General features: G+C 56.5%; 1 protein-coding gene across 2 annotated transcripts in view; it reads left to right on the top strand.

Moving 5' to 3' along the window:
• Positions 1-18933, top strand: part of CD82 (CD82 molecule) — a 51685-nt gene that overhangs the window by 13738 nt on the left and 19014 nt on the right. The window contains exons 2-3 of one of the 2 annotated variants that reach the window (XM_079929693.1): positions 13324-13406; positions 18456-18528. In XM_079929693.1, coding sequence (XP_079785819.1) covers positions 13344-13406; positions 18456-18528 — 136 coding nt within the window. In that variant the 5' untranslated portion in view covers positions 13324-13343. Of the gene's footprint in view, positions 1-13275; positions 13407-18455; positions 18529-18933 lie in introns of both variants that reach the window. The other variant, XM_079929692.1, reaches the window with a different exon arrangement.

Raw genomic sequence — 18933 nt, 5'->3', positions numbered from 1 at the left:
CTCCGGAGGGGTGTCGCGCGCGCGCGCGCGTGTGCATGTGCGTGTGTGTGTGTGACAGGGTGGGTGTGTGTGTGTGTGTGACGGGGTGGGTGTGTTTGTCCAGGCACCGCTTGGCGCTCCCAGAATCTGGGGGAGGCCAAGGCTAAGAAGAATGGTCTGGGGAAGGGATGGGCCATTGTTGGAGACTGGGGGCGGAGGGTGGTGAACAGCCCGGGTGGGCTGCAGGGCAGAGCTGGGCTGGCTCCCAGGGTGGGGTCCTGCCTGGGCCAGCAAGGCCTGCGCGCCAGGTGAGCTTTTGCTTCAGGCCCCCCCGGGGGCTTCCCGTGGAGACCAGAGAGGGCCTGAGGTCTGTGTGCTGGAGCCCTGGCTGCACGGGAGGCTCCCTTCACCTGGGATCTGTCTGTCCTTCTCTGCCTGCCATTCTCTGTCTCTCTTCCCTCATCTCTGCCTCTGCCTCTCTCACTCTCCCCTGCCTCTCTTTTTACCTGCCTCACAGCCAATGCCCCCTTCAGTCTCCCATGCCTCTGAAGCCAGAGCATCTCTGGAGGTGTAGCAGGTGTTGAGGCCCAAGGCCACCCTGGCTGAGCCCAGTCTAGGGGAGCTGGAGCCGTCCCAGCCCCGCTCCTTAGCAATCCCTGAGGACCCAAGAGGCCCAGGGAGCCCTGGACAGGGATCCCTGACAGGCTGTGCTGGTCTCCTCTGTGACCCGCTTTCCTGCCCCAACTGCCAGGTGTCCGGGTGGGTTAAACGGCCGCCGCCCTGCCTGGGAACTTGGGGCTTGGGCTCTGCCTGCCATGTGGGAGGTGCAGCCCTTCCTCCCAGCCCCGGAGGGCCTGGACCCCTGCAGCTGACTGTGGAAATGGGGCCCCCGGGCCACCCCTTGCTGGAGCCAGGTGCCCGCCACGGGGAGGATTGGCTGTGCTGGAGTCTGGGCCCTGTGTCTGGAGTGAGTGCCCTGGGTGCTCTGAGGCCCTCAGGATATGAGAGGGAGAGGCCTGAGAGCTGGTCTCAGAAACAGGGAGGGACGGACAGAGGGGAAGGCTGGAGGAAGCCACCAGCAGAGAGAGGGACAGGTACAGAGGGGAAGAGACTGGGGAGGCGGAGGGACTGAAGGACAGAGTGGGGAGGGCCCAGAGGCCCTGCGGTGCCCCCTCCTCCCCTGGCCGAGTGGCCTCTAGCTGGGTCTCAGGTGGAAGACCCCCTCTACCCCCTACCCTGCACCTCCAAATTCTTGGAGTTACAGACCTGCCCTTGCCCTCCTCGCTCTCCATCTTTTCTGTGTTTTCCCCCAGGACCTATGAGAGAAAACGTACCTGTGTATACCTGTGTGTGCAGCACTTTGCCTTTACTGTGTCTCACTCACCTCCCTCTCTGTCTGTCTCTCTCTCATCAAATGTCCCCAAAGCCAGAATAGCTCTTAAGCCTAGAAAGGTGCTGAGAAGTACAGCTTGGGAAGTAGGAAGTATTAGCCCATTTTACAGATGAGGGAACTGAGGCTCAGAAAAGTTAAGTGACAGTGATGGGTAGACAGAGCCAGGGTTTGAACCCACATCTGTCCGATGCCCACCCTAACTACTCATGCCAAGATGATTGGGGCTGCCAGATGGTGCTCCATGAGCGTCTGTGCAGGAGGATGCTCTGGGAAGGCTGCTCGGAGGAGGTGGCATCTCAGGGGCCCCATCTCTTCCTTCCTGAACCCAGGATCTGGAGGGTGTGTGCTGTGACTGCTGCCATGTGAGGTCCCTGATTAGAGCCCCCCTCCTTCTCCCTAATTACCCTGCCACCCTGCGGAGGGCCCACACCCAGCTCCCAGCCTCCCCACACCCAGCTCCCAGCCTCCGTCTCCGCAGCCCTGACCCAGAGGGTAACCCTTTGTTAGCCACCTGTGCCCAGCTGGCCAGGCCCCGGGATGGGTGTGTGAGCTGGTCCCTGATGCCTAGTGCCTTCCCAGAGTGTCTTCAGTTGGCTGGGTCTGGAGGCTGTGTTGTGAAACCCAGTTAACGTAGGTTGGGCCTTGGTGAGGTTATTTTAATTACGTATCATTTATAACTTCATTTCTGCAGGCAGTGCAGCATGACAGTAATGCTCAGGGGCTCTGGGTCAGGTTTTGGGGTTCAACTCCCAGCCCTGTGGTATGGGCAAGTCCCTTCACCCTGAGTCTCAGTTTCTTCAACTGTGAAATGGGGTTAAAAGCAGTACTTACCTCATAGGGTCATTGCAAGGACAAAGTAAGCCACGTGAAGCGCTTAGCACAATCTCTGGCAAATAGTAACTGTAAAAACATTGACTTTTGTTATTATCGAATACTGAGGGCTGTGTTCTGAAGAGCCCATCCCGTCCCACAGAGGAAGAGCTGGAGGCTGGGTAGAATCCCCGTGCTGCTTTAAGATGATGCTGGTGTGTAATTGCTTAGTTTCCTGTCTCTGCCTTCTCCAGACTGAGCACTCCCTGAGGGCAGGGATGGGTTTCATCCATCCACTTCCTGTGTCCAGCTCCGGCCCAGCCAGAGTTGGGGGGGGGGGGTCAAAGAACTGCATTGATTCAGGATGGAAACTGAGCAGAGATGGCCTCTTGGGAGCCCTCTGGGAGGGCAGCCCCTCAGGCCTTCTGACCCATGAGCGGTTCTGACCCCCTTGAGGTCGCCTCTGAGGGTTAGGCCTGGGTTCACTCACATCCTGGTGGTTCAGCCTGGCCCTCTGCACCCACCACTGCCATAGCTGGCTGGTCTAGGGTAAGAGTTCCACAGCCCCTGTGTGCTTGTTACACCTGCAGACACCTGGCCCCACTCCTGGGTACTCTGATTCCATGGGCTTTGATGCTGGGTGGCCCCATGTGAGAAGGCTTGGCAGTAAGGAGCAGTATCACAAAGCAGGTAGGACATTGGACTCCAGAGTCAGAGGGTCTGGAGGACAAAGTTCAGCTCGGCCACTGTCCTCCATGTGACTGGAGCAAGCGCCACCGCCTTCCTGAGCCCCAGACGCCCAGCTTGTAAAACAGAGATGATGAAGCCATGCTCTCCACATGGCGGGGGATGTGCGGTTAAACAAGATAAGATCTGTGAGGCGCCGTTCACATGGGGATGCTTTCATTAACATTCATTTCATCAGTCCTCCCTCTGCCTGACACCTATTTCAAGCTCTTGGGTGACAATAACTTTCCAGGGTCAGTTTGTAGGAATCTTTGTGTGTCCCACATCTCAAGGGAGAGTCTCTATGCCTACCCTCCTCCTGCCACGTAAGGAAGGGACTCTTTGCCTAACGTGACCTCTTCTCAGCGACTCCTGCCTCTGTCATGCTTACTTTCTAGGCTTTGGCAAGCCGATTCCACCATCTCCCTGGACAAGCCTTGATATCCCTATTTTACAGATAAAGGCACTGAGGCTCGGTGGGGTAGGCAGCTTGCCAAGGATTACACAGCTCTGTGAAATGGGATTAGAATGTAGGTCTCCCTCAATTCAAAGTCCATACTATGAACTGGTCCATTATTCTCCCTCCCACCATGGGGCTGGGGAGGGGTCCTCAGAAGGTAGTTGACCCCTGAGAGCCCACCTGGGAATCTGGGTCTTCTCGTTAGGGCCCCTAGACTGTGGGGCTCCTGGGCAGCCTCTCATATAGTCCTAAATATCTGTCTAACTTAGGGCTTCCCAACTGATGTACCCGAATGGCTGGTTATCTCCTCAGCCCTGGGAACAGAGCTCTGGGTGGGTCACCTCAGACCAGGCCCAGTGTTGTCTGTCCACATCAGGGCGCTGAACAAATATGTGTACTTCTCTACGTGTATCATGATGTGAAGCACGTTGGGAAGTACTGACGGCTCTAACCAGTCCCCTCCCTGCCCTGTACAAATGCACTCCCCAGAAGGGTGGGGATTCGTGGTCCTCTCTGGGCCTCAGTCTCTTCATCTTACAAGTGGAGACGGAAGTAGGTGATGTCCAAGGCCTTTCTAGCACTGTGAATCTGAGTGTACAAGCCTTAGAACCCGGGGTTGAGAGGGAGCAGGGTTTGCATGGGGCCCAAGCAGCCTGCAAAAAATAGGAAGGGGAGCCATGGAGAGGGAGAGGTCAGAGACTATGGCTCAACCTCAACTTGAACCTTTGGCTGCATTGGGCCAGGTGGGGAAGCTGCAAGTTTCAAAGTGTCTGCTCTCCCCAAAACTGCACCCTCTGTCAGAGTGGCCCCTTCTTCATGCTGAAAGCCCTCTGGTCTCATTGCTTGGGTTTCAGAGAAAAGCAAGGAAGGACCACATCTGTTGGCCTCATCAGCCAGTGAAGGAACAGTGTGGCCAGGATTGGTGGGGCCGATCTTTTCCTTCCTGACGGAAGCCAAGAGTCAGGCCTCAGAACTGGGGTAAGATGGGGTGTCAGGCAAGCAGACTGAGGTGTGGCAGGGTGGAGCGGGCAGGCTCCACCATTGACCTAATTCACTTTGGCAGCAGGTGAAGAGAAAGGAGCTCTTGTCTCAGGTCAGACCTGAAGTTCAATCAGGGCTTAGCCACTTACTTGTGTGACCTTAGGCAAGTCACTGAACCTGAGTCTCAGTTTCTTCATCTGCTGAATAGGGGTAGTAATATCTCAGGGGGTTGTTACAGAGATTAAACGAGAGACAGTGGGAATGGCATTATACAAATGAAAAAGTGCTGTCACTCTACAGCCATGGTCTGGCCAGGGTGGCTGGTGGCCTGCATTCCGCTGCTACCCCTGGCCTCCTTCCCCCAAATGTCAGGGGTCAGTCCCAGCTTCAGGCTGTTAAGGTCCTCAGGAGAACAGGAGCCTGTCACACCGGCTCCTGGGACCATTGCTCCTTGGGTTCAGCCTCTGTAAGACAAACAGGAGGCCTTGGGCTCCAAAATCCTGCGATTCCTGGGGACGTCTGATCTGGATGTGTTTCTTCCACCCCATGGTGTTGTTGGTGGTGGCGTTTGCTCACTTGCGTTGTGAGCAGCTGACAGTGCCCCCAGAGCTCTTTATTTGCCCCATCTCAGTCCCCCAACAACCCTACGAGACAGGGGGTCCTGCTAGTATCCCCATGTTAGAGATGAGATGTTGGCCTCAGAGAGAGGTTCAGTAACTCCCTTGCTTAAGGTCACACAGGAGGAAGCAGAGCTGGGATGCAAACCTAAGTCTTGAAGGAAATGTGAGATCCTAATCGTGCTTTATGGCCTCCTGATTTTCTGGTTGCCAGGGTAAGAGTTTTTTTTTTTTTTTTTTTAATTTATGTTTGGCTGTGTTGGGTCTTTCATTGCTGCACGCGCTGGCTTTCTCTAGTTGCGGCGAGCAGGAGCTACTCTTTGTTGTGGTGCGTGGGCTTCTCATTGCGGTGGCTTCTCTTGTTGCGGAGCACGGGCTCTAGGTGCACAGGCTTCAGTAGTTGTGGCACGCAGGCTCAGTAGTTGTAGCTTGCGGGCTCTAGAGAGCAGGCTTAGTAGTTGTGGCGTACGGGCTTAGTTGCTCCGCGGCATGTGGGATCTTCCCGGACCAGGGCTCGAACCCGTGGCCCCTGCATTGGCAGGCAGATTCCTAACCACTGTGCCACCAGGGAGGTCCCGGGTAACAGCTTTTTATTTTTATTTTTCTGTTTTAACAACAAGGGGAAAAGGTAAGACCCAAGATGGAAAAATAAGGTAGTAGGAAGGTCAAAAAGCCAGCCCCTGGAGTCAGCATGGGTTTCAGGAAACACATCACCTGTCACACATGAAAACAAACACAGCCACCTGTGACCAGTCTCTTTTCACAGGCAATCGGGACAAAGTCCAGAGAACTGCAGAGCTGGGTGGCCAAGAATCAGCTTGCAGGTGGAGTGTCTGCTGACAGGCAGGTTTCCAGAGTAGAGCAGCCAGGCCAGGCTTTCTCACTCCACTTTCTATCCAAGCTGACTGAGCTCCCACGGGATCAGTTGTCTGACTCACCAAACTGGCTGGACGTCCAGGTGTCAGGCAGGCCCCTGAGGCACAGCCCGGAGGCTTAGGGACAGAGGCCCCCCCACCCTGTGGAGGGCAGAGGCCTCCTTCCTTAGGGGGCCCAGCCCTGCCCTGTTTCACCCCACCCCGCTGCCTGAGAGCAGCAGTAGTTACTCTCTGGCACAGAAGCCTCCAGGCTGGGCACGTATCTGGAGGCTGGATCTAGGCCCCCAGAGGGCTTCAGACTGTTGGTCATGAAATCAACAACTTCCGGATAATCATCATCGTCATCGTCATTGGTGGCTTTTACTTGACACTTACTGGGTGCCAGGCATTTTATGGATACTAACTCATGTAAGCCTCACCATAGCCCATTATTAAGTCCATTTCACAAGTGGGAAAGTTGAGGCAGAGGGGTGAAGCGATTGCCCAAAGCCACACAGCTGGAAAGATGTGGCAGATTTGGCATCTTCAGGCGGAGAGTGGGAGGGAGGAGGGGGCCAGGGGGCCAGCATGGATCGAGCCCTGCTAGGTGCTAGCCTGATTACAGTTCACCTTCACACCTGTGAGGGGTGGGTGGGTTTAGTCTCCCCATTCACTGATAAGGAGGCAGCTCTGTAGGTTACGTGGCCCGTATGGAGCAGATCCAGGGGTGGGAACCAAGGGCTGCTGTGTGACTCTGAGTCCAGTTCTCCTTCAATCTCTATACGGAAGGCCTGGTGAGCTGGGGCAGGACAGCAGATGGAAAGAGAAAAGCCTGGACCAGGAATCTGCAGGTCCTCCACTGTGTGTGCAGCCCTGATTTTGCTCTGTGATCTGTGGTCTCCTGCTTTCTCTGGCCCCTCTGAGAAAGGCAATGATCTCAAAAGTCTTCTGCACAGTGGATATCGCTCTCTGATGAAGGATGCGGGGAATGTGCCTTCAGGAAGTGGAGGATGGAGCAGAGGTCCAGGAAGCTTCATGTGAGATTCTCCCCGGCCAGGACCTGCTGCACCAGGGACCCCAGGCCTTCCTGCATCCCACTCAGAGCAGAGGGACCAGGCCATGCTGGGTCTCCATAGATGAGAATCCCCTGGGAAGCTTAAAAAAAAAAAACCCTATGCCCAGGCTGCACCCCAGGCCAATTAAAGCAGGATCTCAGGGGCTTGGGGCAGGGGGTTGGCGGGGCAGGCACCAGCACGTTTTAGAGCTCTCCGGATAATTCTAATGTATGGCCAAGACTGGGGGCCACTGCTCTAGAGCAACTGGGAGACGGGGAAAGTAAGTCCTGGCTTTCCGGGGTTAGTGGCCCCCTGAAACTGGATGAAAGCGTGCGCCTGCCTGTCTTCATGCATCTTTATAGAGAGAGGGTTCACGGCTTCTATCGGGCTTTTCTGACCCAAAGGAGATTAAAATCCAGTCCTGGGAGGAAGCAACCCCTCCCCACAAGCCAATGATGTCATTTTTAAGGCCCAAAAGCCTCCAGTTGCAGGATCAAAGTTGGTTTTTCTTATCTCCTCTAAGAAACCTTTCCTGACCTCCCCAGACTCCCCTTTCTGTTCCTTCTTCCTGCAAATACACATCCAGGGGTTACTACGTGCTAGGCACTGTCCTAGGCTCTGGGGTACAGGGCAAGTGAGACAGACGCAGCCCCTCCCCTGAAGGAACCATATTCTCATGGGGGCTCCGGATACCCCAGTGGACCAGTAGGATGACTGCAATGAGCAGGGTCATGTGACAGGCTCAGGTGTCAAAGCCGCTGTTCCTTACAGTTCTCAGGGAAGCCCCCATACCCGAGTCTGATGACTTGCGTAGGGCAAGGACAGGCGGCTGTGCATGGGCATATTTTGGTTCTAACGCGCAGCTGGAGTTGAGGCCCGCTGTATAGATCAGGTGTTCGGGTAGGGCCTCTGGGAGGAGTAGCTCAGTCTACTTATAGGAAGGGAAGGAGCCAGCCAGGGGCTTTGGGGGAAGATGCTCCTGGCAGAGGAACCGTGAGGGCAAAGGCGCTCAGGTGGGCAGGGGCCTGGTGTACAGAACAATAAGAAAGAGCGGCCTTAGGGATGAAGGTGGGATGGGGAGGACGGAGGTGCTGAGGACCGAGGAGGGGCAGGGCCAACCAGGCAGGGCCCCGCTGGCCACATAAGAGTCTGGATTTTATAGCAAAGTGTCAGCTACATCGCCATTGGAGGGTTGCAGGCAAGGGAGTGACAAGATCTAGTTAGCATTTTTCAAAGAGCCCTCCCTGCAGTGTGCATAACAGCTTGACAAGGGCAGGAGTGGAGCCTGTGACCAATCAGGGAGCAGCACTGGTCCAGGGGGGAGGTGAGGCATGGGGCCAGGAGAGGTGGTGGATTGGAGGAGACGCCTGTGGGCTGTGGGATGAGGGGAATGAGGAAGAGACCCGAGCATGGCTCTCAGGTGCTGGGTCTGAGCCAGCTGGTGGGTCGAAGGGCCGTGCATCTCCTCGCCTCCTTTGAATCCTGCAGCACGTAGAGTCCAGGAGCCCTGGCCCCCAAGGGACACTCAGGGGCCTAATGTGTATTCCACGTGATGTTAGGCTGTTGAGTGAAAGATGGCTTTAAGTCAGCAGTGTTTACTGCCAGGTGTCTTGGAGACACTAAGTGTCTAATGTACAGTGACTCGGGGAGAATTGGCGCTCCACAAACTTGGTGACAGCAAAGACTCTTGTTCTTAAGGGCGTGTCTTCTAGGACTTGTGTTTGGAAGAACTACTGTGGAAAATGCTGCTGCTCTGGTCCCAGCCTGTTGTTTGACCGTTGAGGAGGCAGGTCCGGGGCGGGGGGCGGGGAGGTCCGGGGACAGTCACCTGTGCTGGGTCTCAAACAGCACGTCCCATCAGAGCAGGCGCCGAGCACGAACCTCTGGACTTGAGGGGCTGCACCACCACACCACTTGGTTTCCCCAAGGCTATTCAGGGACACCCAGGTTCTGGGGTCAGGCTGGAGGGCTCCTCACCCAACCTCAAGTGAAGGATAAACCAACCTCCTACTCTGCAGGGGTGGACTCACAGAGCCCCAACACAGACAAGAGGTTCTCTTAAAGAAGGGGATCTTCCCCAGGGGCTCCGGGGAAGGCGAGGGAGCCTTGCTTGTGGGTCCTGGCATGCAGAGGTGGCTCAGGGTGCTCACCCTACACATCCCCCACCCCACCCCTTGGGGGAAGACAGAAGAAGGCTGAAAACAGAGTCTCAGCTGATTTAGGGGCAGTGGAGCTCAGACTCCCTTTGTGTGACTGAGTACTTGAAAGTCTTGGTGTTCTATGTGGAAGTTCCTTCCCCTCCCCTTCACCTCTCCATCTATCCACCCAACCATCCCTCCACTCATCCCTCCTTCCATCCACCCATCCCTCCATCCCCCATCTATCCCTTCATCCATGTACTCATCCCTCCTCTCCCTCCATCCCTTCCTCCATCCATGCATCTAGTCTTTCATTCAGCAAATTTGTTGGGAGCCTACTTTGACCTCGTAAATAATACATAGTCTCTCCCCTCAAGCTATCACAGTCCACGGGGGAGACGGGCAAGTAAGTAGAAAATTACTGTACAGCATCATGAGTTATAATAGTAACCTCCACTTATTGAAAACCTGCTCCATGCCAGGCATTTTACCCACATTATCTAATTTAATCTCTGGGCAAATCTGCCAAAAAGGTTTTATTTTCCTCTTCTCACAGATGAGTTAGTTGGGATTCAGAGAGGTTAAGTCACTTGTCCAAGGTCACACAGCTAGGAGGTGACAGAACATCATTCAAACCCAGGCAGTTTGATGCCAGAGCCCATCGCAGGAACTGCTCTAGTATCCAGTGCCATTGGAAGCAAGCAGAGGGGGAGGGCTCCTAACCAGCATATGTGTTGGTGGGGAGCGTGTGGCCCTGATGGTGGTCACAAGGGTGGCTGGAGCAGGAGGTGTCCTGGAGGAGGTGGATGTCTGAGGTCTGTATTAAAGGATGAGCAGGAGTTAGTAAAATATTAGTAGCATAATAATTCCATTGTATAAACTGATTTGGCATAAAATTATATATTTGGTCAATTTAAATTGGAGTTGCTTAGAAATGGTCAGTTTACCTGCTATAGAGTATAACATAAAATCAGCACCTCCTTCCTACTGCTCACAGAGCTGTCAATGCCTGTTCCAGAATTTTCCAAATAAGATGTACTTGCATCTCGTTCCCTTGTTTTGTGGCTTTCCAGACATCCTCACAGGAAAGCATGGGCAGACCTTCTAGTGTTTCTGTAAAGCACAATATTGGGAGACTCTCTCTTTGTTTAGTTTCATGAGCAAGTGAAACGCTCACCCTTCACTCCTTCCACAAGTGCCGATAAAGACGCTTACCCAGCTCCAGCTCACCCAGCCCCGACTGTGCGAGGCGCTGATCTCACTTTTCTTTATAACAGGGGGTTCAGTTGGGAAATGAGGCCCTGTGAGTCCTTTCTCTGTGGCTGTGCGTTGGCTGATCTAGAATTCGAACCCTTGTCTATTCGATTCCTGCCGCCCAGCTCGTTCTCCCCCAAGATCCCGAGCTAATGGCAGTCCTGATCCTTGCCACCTTTTACAGACACTTGTGTGTGTGCCATCTGATCCCCTGCCCCAGGGGCCTGCAAACTTCTTCCATACAGGGCCAGGCAGTAAATGTTTTAGGCTTTGCGGGGCAGTGGCCTCTTGTCATGACCGGCCCACGCTGCCGTTGCCTGTGACAGCAGCTGCGGACAATACAGCTGGGTGCCAATACAACGAACTTATTTATTTTAATTTTCCGTGTTGCAAAATAGTCTTTATTTTTTCCCATCTATTTAAAAATGAAAAATCTGTTCTTAGCTTGCAAGCCGTACAGAATAGAGGCGGTGGGTTGGATTTGATCCACAGGCCCCACCTGGCTAATCCCTGCCCTACACCAACCCTTATTCTTATTGTTGTGGATGAGGAAACTGAGGTTCAGGCCTCAGGGTGGGCGGGCAGAGCTAGAGCGTAACCCCGGGCCCTCTGAATCCGACTTTGGGGTCTCCTCGGGGCTTGGTGGTGGTTATGGGTTCCCTGAGGTTGATGCCAGACCCCATCACGGGGCAACCTGGATACGTCCCCAGACTGAGCTGACTCCCAGCCCTTCGTGGAACCGCCCAGCTTCTGCCCAGTCTGGAGAACGTGTTCATCTCCTGCTCCCTGTTTCTGTGAGCGGGGAATGTCAACACTTGCGGGACAGAAACACTTTGTATCCTGGATCTTGGCCAAGAGGCCCTGGAGCCACGCACCCCGGGCTCTGATTCTCAGCCCCTTCTCTTCCCTCAGGCGATTCCCAGGTAGTCTCTGGGCCTGCCCTGATTGGCCAACCCACCTGCCAGTCATGGGGCTGCCTGGCTCCTGTTTTAGTGTCTGAACCCACCCAGCTGCCTCCTGGAGAGGAGGAGGCGGCCTAAGGGGCCGGGAGGACTGGGTTCTGTCCTTGCTGGTCCATGTGGCCTTGGGCAAGCTGCTTCACCACTCTGAGCTTTAGTTTGCTTGTAGGATACTGAAGGGCTTTTCTTTGCCCTATGCCTGCTTCAGTTTGTGTGAGTGACAAGAGGCCAGCGGGGTTGCCCGGAGAATCGGGGGATACCAGCCCAGCAGCCTCTGCCTCCTTGCCCACACACCAGAGCTCCTTTGAGCAGTGACCTTGGTGCTCACCACCTACCTGGACAATGGAATCCCAGCCATCCCCAGAGACCCCTTTATACAGCCTTGGCCGCTCCCCGGAAGGCAGCCCTTCACAGATCTTGACCTCGGGAGTTACCACTGCCTAACGAGCTATGTTTCTCGGGCAAGTTACCTCATCTCTCTGAGGCTGTCCCCCCACCCCATGCTCCCCAGGACAGGAAATCCTTCCTCACCTTCTGGGCAGGTCGTGAGGATTAAAGGGATGACACATGCCAATGGCTGTCCAGAGCCGATGCTGTTCAGGGGGAGGCCAGGTGTTCACTGTTGTGAACAGTGAACAAGAACTGCCCCTTTCTGAACACCCGCCGCCCAGCGAGGCTGCCTCAGACACCCAGCCTGAGCGGAGGATGTGGGAGCCAGAGAGTGGAGAAACTCCCTTGCCTGTGCAACACGGCTGGCGGACATCAGTTACCAAAGGACTGTTTCAACACTTCTCCAATTTCACAAGAATGCAGCCGGCGTCCCGTTCCCGCTGCTGCCCGCTCAGATGCTGTGCTGGAGTTCTTCTGGGGAAACGATGATTTATCTATAAGCTGCTTGGGGCTGAGAGACTCAAGCAGGTCCCTGATAGGAAAGAAAAACAGGCCTCCTTTGGTGAGAGACTCCTTCCTCTCTTGCCGTTTCACTCCGCGCCCGTTTACGAAGCGCCTGTGGTTGTCAGGCGCTGCGCTGGGAAGGGAGAGAGGAAACAAAGCTCTCCTTCATGTGGACCATCCCCAGCAGTTCCTGGGGCCAGGCCTGGGTTCAGGATCTCAGATCTCTGGATCTCCCGACACGGGGCGGGGGTGGGGGGAGGGCACGGAGGGGAAGCCCTTGTTTTCTCCCCCTCTGGGCCTGGGGGAAGCCCCAGGTGGAGTTGCTGAGGCCAGACTTCCCTGGTTCTGAGTCACTGCTGTCCCCGCATTTCTCAGACCCAGGTCTTGGACCCTGGAGCCTGGAGGAGTGTTCAGTCTCATCTCCCCACGTAGCTCTTGGATTCCCCCTAAGGCTTTAGTCAGATGTTGCTTCCATGCCGCTTGTGACGGGGTGCTCGTGGCCAGGCCGTCTTTTGCTTTGTTGGAGGCTTTGCTTCGTGCTGTGCCCGAATCTCCCCCTTAACTCCCCTACCCTGGTCACTGGAGGTGTCGAAGCTGGGCTCCCACTTGGCAAAAATGATGCGAGAAGGGCGAGGGGACCTCCGTGTGGACAGGGGAGAGTCACAAGGCTTAGGACTGCCTTGCACCCTTGCAGGAGGAAGAAGGGATAAAGCCCATGCCTTGGGCCCTCTGTTCCCTCTGCTCAGTGGCCTGCTTCTCCCCACCCCCCAGCCCAGCTCTGCCCACACAGCTGTCCCAGTCCAGCTGTCTCGGCCCCAGCTGCCTGTGCTGGCTCCCTTAGCCCCATGGGGCCTGAGGGCCATGGCCATTCCTGGGGTTTCTGGCCTCAGGGAGCCTGAGGGTCTCCTCCATAATTTTCCTCTAGACTGAGCCCTGGTGAAGTCGCTGACCCAGACCCCAGCTGCCGCCTACCCCCCACACCCTACTGCATGGCTTTGGGTCAGTCATCTAAGCTCTCTGGGCCTCCGGGTCCCCTGAAACAGGACCTGACCTTAGTACCTACCTCATGAGGTAGTTGGGGGGGGTGAGCTGGGATGATCTGGGGCCGGTGGGTCTGGGGTACCCACCAGCATTGATTCCCTCTCCTCTCCCCAGCCCCCAGCCAGGTCCCGCCCCGCGCTGACTGACCTGCCTTCTCCGCAGGGAGCTCCCGGACCAGCAGGATGGGGTCATCCTGCATCAAAGTCACCAAATACTTCCTCTTCCTCTTCAACTTGCTCTTCTTTGTAAGTATGACCCATGCTACCCAGATGCCTCCAGAAGAGATGCTCCTCCCGGGCACGTCCCAGTCCAAGACCCTCCAGCCTGGGGATGGTGGTGGGGTGTGGCTGGGGCCAGGGGGCTGAGGCCAGACTGTTGGAAATGGAAGCAGGTGGGAGCAGTGAGGATTCCCAGCGTTCCCAGCTGGCTGGATGGCAGAGCACTGGATGGCTCCCCCAGCCTTCCCCCTTCCTGGAGCACCGAGGCTGCCACACCCGGGCTCTCAGGGCCGGAGGTGGGCGTGGGGAGAGGAGAACCCCCGGGGCATCCCCTGACTCCTCATCGGGAAGTTGTAGGGGAGCCTCTGGGATCTTTCTCGTCCTGTCCCGACTCTCCATCCTCCTCCGCCCGCTCCGAAGAACTTGCCTGTTAACACGTCTGGGTCTCAACTGCCCCCATCACACTCCCACCCACACGGTGGGGGGTGTCCCTGGAGCTCCCAGAGAGTGGGCAAGAGGAGGCTGGCCTCTGGGCCGGGGTGAGGTCACAGTGGTCCTTCCCCAGACCCACCCTGGCAGGCGTCACCCGGTCATGAGCCCCGGGGCCGCCCAGATATAAGCTCTGTGCACATCTGGGGCTGCTTTTCCTGGGGCCCCAATTTTCCTCTCTGGTTTGGCAAGACAGACTCCTGCCTTGGAATTGCCAGGATGATGGAATGAGTGTGTGAGTGTGTGTGTGTGTGCGTGTGTGCGTGTGCGTGTGCGTGTGCGAGATTATGTGTAAGTATATATGTGTGAGTGTATGTGAGGTTATGTGTGTGTGTGTGTGTGTGAGTATATATGGGTGTGTGAGCGAGTGTGTGTGTGAGTGTATGAGTGTGCATGTGTGAGAGTGTGAGTGTGTGTGATGGGGGTGGGGCTGTGGGGAGAGTGGCCTGGAGGGACCTTCAAAGGAGTGCTGCTGGGGACTGTGGCCTCTCATGGTGTTGGTTCACCCTATACTGTTAAAAACATCAGATTTTTTAATAGGATATTTATTATGATTCAATTTTAGTTTTTAAAATGTACACATACATGAATATTTTTGAGAGGAGAAGAAAATACCTCCAAATGTTAGTGTTGGGATTCCTGGGAATTTGGGTTTTATTCTTTTTGCTTCTCTGCAGTTTCCAAATTTTCTACAACAGACATGAATTTCTTGTAGGAAAAAAAAGTTTTACATTACAAGTTACATAGGATTATAGAAAGTTTGGAAAATAAAGAATCTTTCTAAACTCCCCCTCATAACTTTAACCCAACACACAGCTACTTACAAGTGTGTTCCTGGCACACACAAGTACACCCACGTGCACACACACACACGCACACGCACATGCACGTGGACAGCCCTGGTGTTGCCTGCCCTACTGGTCGTCCACCTTGGCTCCAACCCCAGCTCCCCTCTCAAGGACGGCACTGGGGCCCCACTGCAGCTCTGGCCCTCCACTGATGGCAGCCGGGCCTGGGCACCTGGGTTTCCCAGCTTGGCGGTCAGGTCCTTCCCAGCTGGGCCAGGCTTCTGGAAAAAAGTGGCTGCCCACACAGGCACGCCTTTCCTGGCAGGCACTTGGCTCCCAGGCTGAGGCCCAGCTTTAAGGGCCAGCTGGCCAGGGTTGGGTGGGGAGAGCGGGAGCCCTGTGGTTCTGTCCCTGGGGCTCTAGGGACTGGAGGGAGGAGTCTGGGCTATAGCCTAGGAGGTGGCAGGGCTTGGGGTTCAAGGGCACAGACACCCCCTCTCCCCCCATGCAGTGGGAGGGAGGGAGGTAGAGACTTCATGGAGAAAGGGAGAGGGGTTGATGGTCTGGGGCCAAGGCGTCCCTTCCGCTCCCAGTCTAACCTATGGAGCCAGAGCCTAGAAGAGCCTCCCTTGGGCCCGAGCTCTGGGGACCGGTCTCGCTTGGCCTCCTCCCAGCCACTCCAGGGTCCTGGGGGGCAGGTGTTCACTCCCTGTGTGCTGGGGCCCAGGACGGGGCCCATCAGGATGGTGGTGGAGTGGGTGTCGTGGGGGAGAGGGGAAGCTTTTATCACAGGAGGGTGAGAGGGAAAGGAAAGAGTGAGAGGAGACTCTGTGTGTGTGTGTGTGTGTGTGTGTGTGTGTGTGTGTTCATTCACAAATACTTCTCCACCAAATGTGTCTTTGACACCCCTGTGTATTCAGACCCCGTCCTGGGTGCCGGCTAGACATTCGCCAGCAGGAGAGCCGCGACTTCTTCACTCACAGGGCTTCTGTTCTGGGGGGTGATGGGCTTCGATCAAACGCTCACTCCAATGGATGATAAAATTGCAGTTGTAGGCGCTCCTGGGAAAGATGGATATGGCCCCTAAGAGAGAGCAGATAACAAGGCACTTGACCTTGTCAGGGTGGTCAGCAAGAGCTGCCTGGAGTTCTGTGTGAGGCTGGGGAGAGCAGGGTCCCGGCAGCAGGAGCGGAAGTCCAGCACAGGGGGAGTGGGCCAGCGGGTGCCTCTCCGGGGCTTGGGCGGCGTGGCCCTTCCAGGAAGGACCTGGGTCTTTGTTTCATGCACAGTGGGAAGCGGTTACACGATTGAACTCATGGTCTGGCAGAATCGCTCTGGTTGCCGTGTGTGCTCATGCATGCACGCGGGTACACATGTACCCCCTCGCCTTCACTCCCTCCGGACCCCAAACTCCCCAGAAAACTGCCCTGTCGTCAGCTTTTCTCAGATCCTAGGAGACCCTGAGGCCGCAGCTGCCGTGGCCGTTCTGGGGGTAGGACGCTGGCTATGAGACTCCTGGCTCCTGTCGGGAGATTCTGGTGGGTCTGGGTGGGGTGGGTTAATGTGGGGTGTGTCCCGCGGCCCCAGTCGTGGTTCACAGAGAAAGGGGGTTTTGTGGTTCCTCCCCCAGTCTGGTCGGCCCCCTGCCCTGGCCTCGCTTCTGGCTGTCCCGTGGCCTGGCGCTGATCCAGGCACACCTGGTGCTCAGGCCATAGTCATCAGACGTGCAGGGGAGCTGAAACGGCAGCGCCAGGTACTTCGCTCCCTGGGTTCCGGGAGGCGAGCCGAGGAGCTTGGCTGGGCAGTCTGGGATTTTACTCTCTTTGGGATTATATTTGCCAGAGGGAAGTTTCTGCCCTGTCTTGAATTCTCTATTTGGGAGGACTGTTCCCCCTGCAGCCCTGCCCCGTGAGTGCAGGAGGTGAGCGGACAGGGGCTCCGCCACGTGGGTCTGAGGTGGCAGGGGCAGACCACGGGCCAGCTGTGCTGTGAGGTGTGAGGCTGGGGTGAGCAGGGCTTCAGGAGTCTTTGGGAACCTGACTGCCGGGTCCTGTAAAGCCCACCTTCCTCCCCGCAAGCTGTGCAGTCTGAGGTGGGGACTTCCTCTCCCCAGGGACTGGCTTTCTAGGCTAAGGCCCGGGACGGACCTGAAGTATCCCTGCAGCTGATGTGCCGACATCTGGCACAGCTGTATAGTCAGACCTGACTTGGAGCCCCTGATGAGTGAATTGGGTGACCTCGGGTGAGGTTAGGACCTCAGTTTCCCCATCTGTCAAGTGAGGACGATAACAGGGCCCATCAGACAAGGAGAGAGGAGGGGACAAATGAGTGGCTGGGGACAAATGTGGGGAGGTCCTTGTACTTTCCTCTTCCTGGTCGTCAGCCGCTGTTGTCTTTAAGGAACCTGGGCCAGGGCGAGACGAGTGAGGCACTCACTGTGGGATCAGAAACAGCGCGGCACTGCATGACATCGGGGCCCCGCTCCTTTTCAAAAGGAAAAATCAGGAACACCAAGCCTGTCTTTATTGAAAAGCTTGATATTTTGTTCATCATGATGGATTCTTTTCCCCCCATGAATTTCCATTTCTTAAAAATGATTGCTATAAACTCGTTTATCTTGGTTCCTGCGTGTTTTTGGTGTCCCCTGAATTTTCACATGTGCGGCAAATGCCCCGTTCACCTTACCCAGCGTCCCAGCTCTGGTGGTTAAGGTCTGTAGGGCAAGGCTGATAAACCCCTGGGACCCAGCGGCTCATCGCAGGCTGAGGGCGTTATCAGTAGCTGCTGCCCTTGCACCAGAGGTTACGGGATGGTGGCTGAGGCGGGGACCCAGGGCTGGTAGTAAAGGTGGGTGGGGACATGCTGGGACCCTGAAGGTGGGTTATCCCCCAGGTAGACCCAGGCCAGGCCCCAGGGAAAGGCCAGACTTATGGGGTGATGCAAGCCTCCCCGCCTCCATCCCCTCAAGGGAACCTATGCTTTTGCCGGGACTGCAGGCCCTTCCCTAGCCGTGGCTGGCTTAATGGGGTCTTGCTGGGCTGATCTTGGCTGGGGGAGGTGGGCTCCGGTTGTGGGTCTGCCCCCTGGTGGAGGGAAGAGAGGCAGGGAATACCTGGGCCTATGCCAGCCACCCTACCCCATCCCCACCACCATTCGTTTGCTTTTCTAATCCTGCCTTTACACAGTTGGGTTCATGAACTCACTCATCCGCGGGGGGGCCCTCAGCACCTGGTGCGCCCAGGCCCACAGAGCTGCATGCAACCCAGCCCTGCCCTCAGGGAGCTCACAGTCTAGCCAGAGAGACAAGTGGCAGAGTTAAACCCAGAGGGAAAGGCTATTAAGGAAGTGTCCACGGTGGTTGCCACACAGTAGAGGCCCCTTAGTCTGCCTGGGGGTCAGGAAGCCTCCTGCGGAAGGTGGCCTTGGAGCTGAGAGATCTGGAAGACGGGCTGGGCTCCGACGGTCATGTCCCCCGAGGGTTTCCCCACCCTGAGCCTGGCTTGTTGGGGAAGCTCCCAGCCCCCAGGCTGGGGCAGGGCCAGGAGATAAGTAGGAGGGTACAGGCTGCACCCCCAGAGCCGGTATGCTCAGGTTGACCACACGTGGGGGTAGGAGGGCCTCCCCACTCATGGCCCTGCTGTCTGGGTTGCTGGAGTTGGCTGGACTTGAGGTGCGGGGCCTGAGGCCACCCTGACATCCCTGGCTGGACAAGGATGTAGGCAGCTCCCCTGTGTCCCCCCGGCCAGGCTGCAGGGGCAGCTGGGAGCGGCCCCCACTAACTGCCCCTTTCTCCTTGCAGGTCCTGGGCGCGGTGATCCTGGGCTTCGGGGTGTGGATCCTGGCCGACAGGAGCAGCTTCATCTCTGTCCTGCGTAAGGACCCCTCTGCTCCGCCTGCCCCAGCTGCCTCTGAAAGGGGGCCGGGGCCGCAGGCAGGGCTGCTCCCACGAGTACTTGAACCTCAACGCCGTCCCTTTTCCAGCTGCCCTCAGGGCCTCGCTTAGGTCCTGCATGCTGACCATTCCACCTTGGGCCTCGCCCAGGTCCTGCATGCTGACCGCTCCGCCTTGGGCCTCTCTGCAGGGGTTTCCAGAAGGAATTTTCTCTCCCTCCCCAAACAAAGCTGCCGTTGTCTGGAGAACACTGGGTGGGGGATGAGAGAGGCTTGTTCTCCATCCTGGCCCCCTCCCTCTGCCCTGACCTGAGAAAGCCTCTTACACCCTCAGTTCTTCCATTTGCCGGCTCAGCAAAACGTGGCCAACAGCCCCTCCCCTTCCT

The sequence above is a fragment of the Stenella coeruleoalba genome, assembly GCF_951394435.1.
Source record: "Stenella coeruleoalba genome assembly, chromosome: 8".
Classification (NCBI taxonomy): Eukaryota; Metazoa; Chordata; class Mammalia; order Artiodactyla; family Delphinidae; genus Stenella; species Stenella coeruleoalba.
This window is presented reverse-complemented; position numbering and strand designations above follow the sequence as displayed.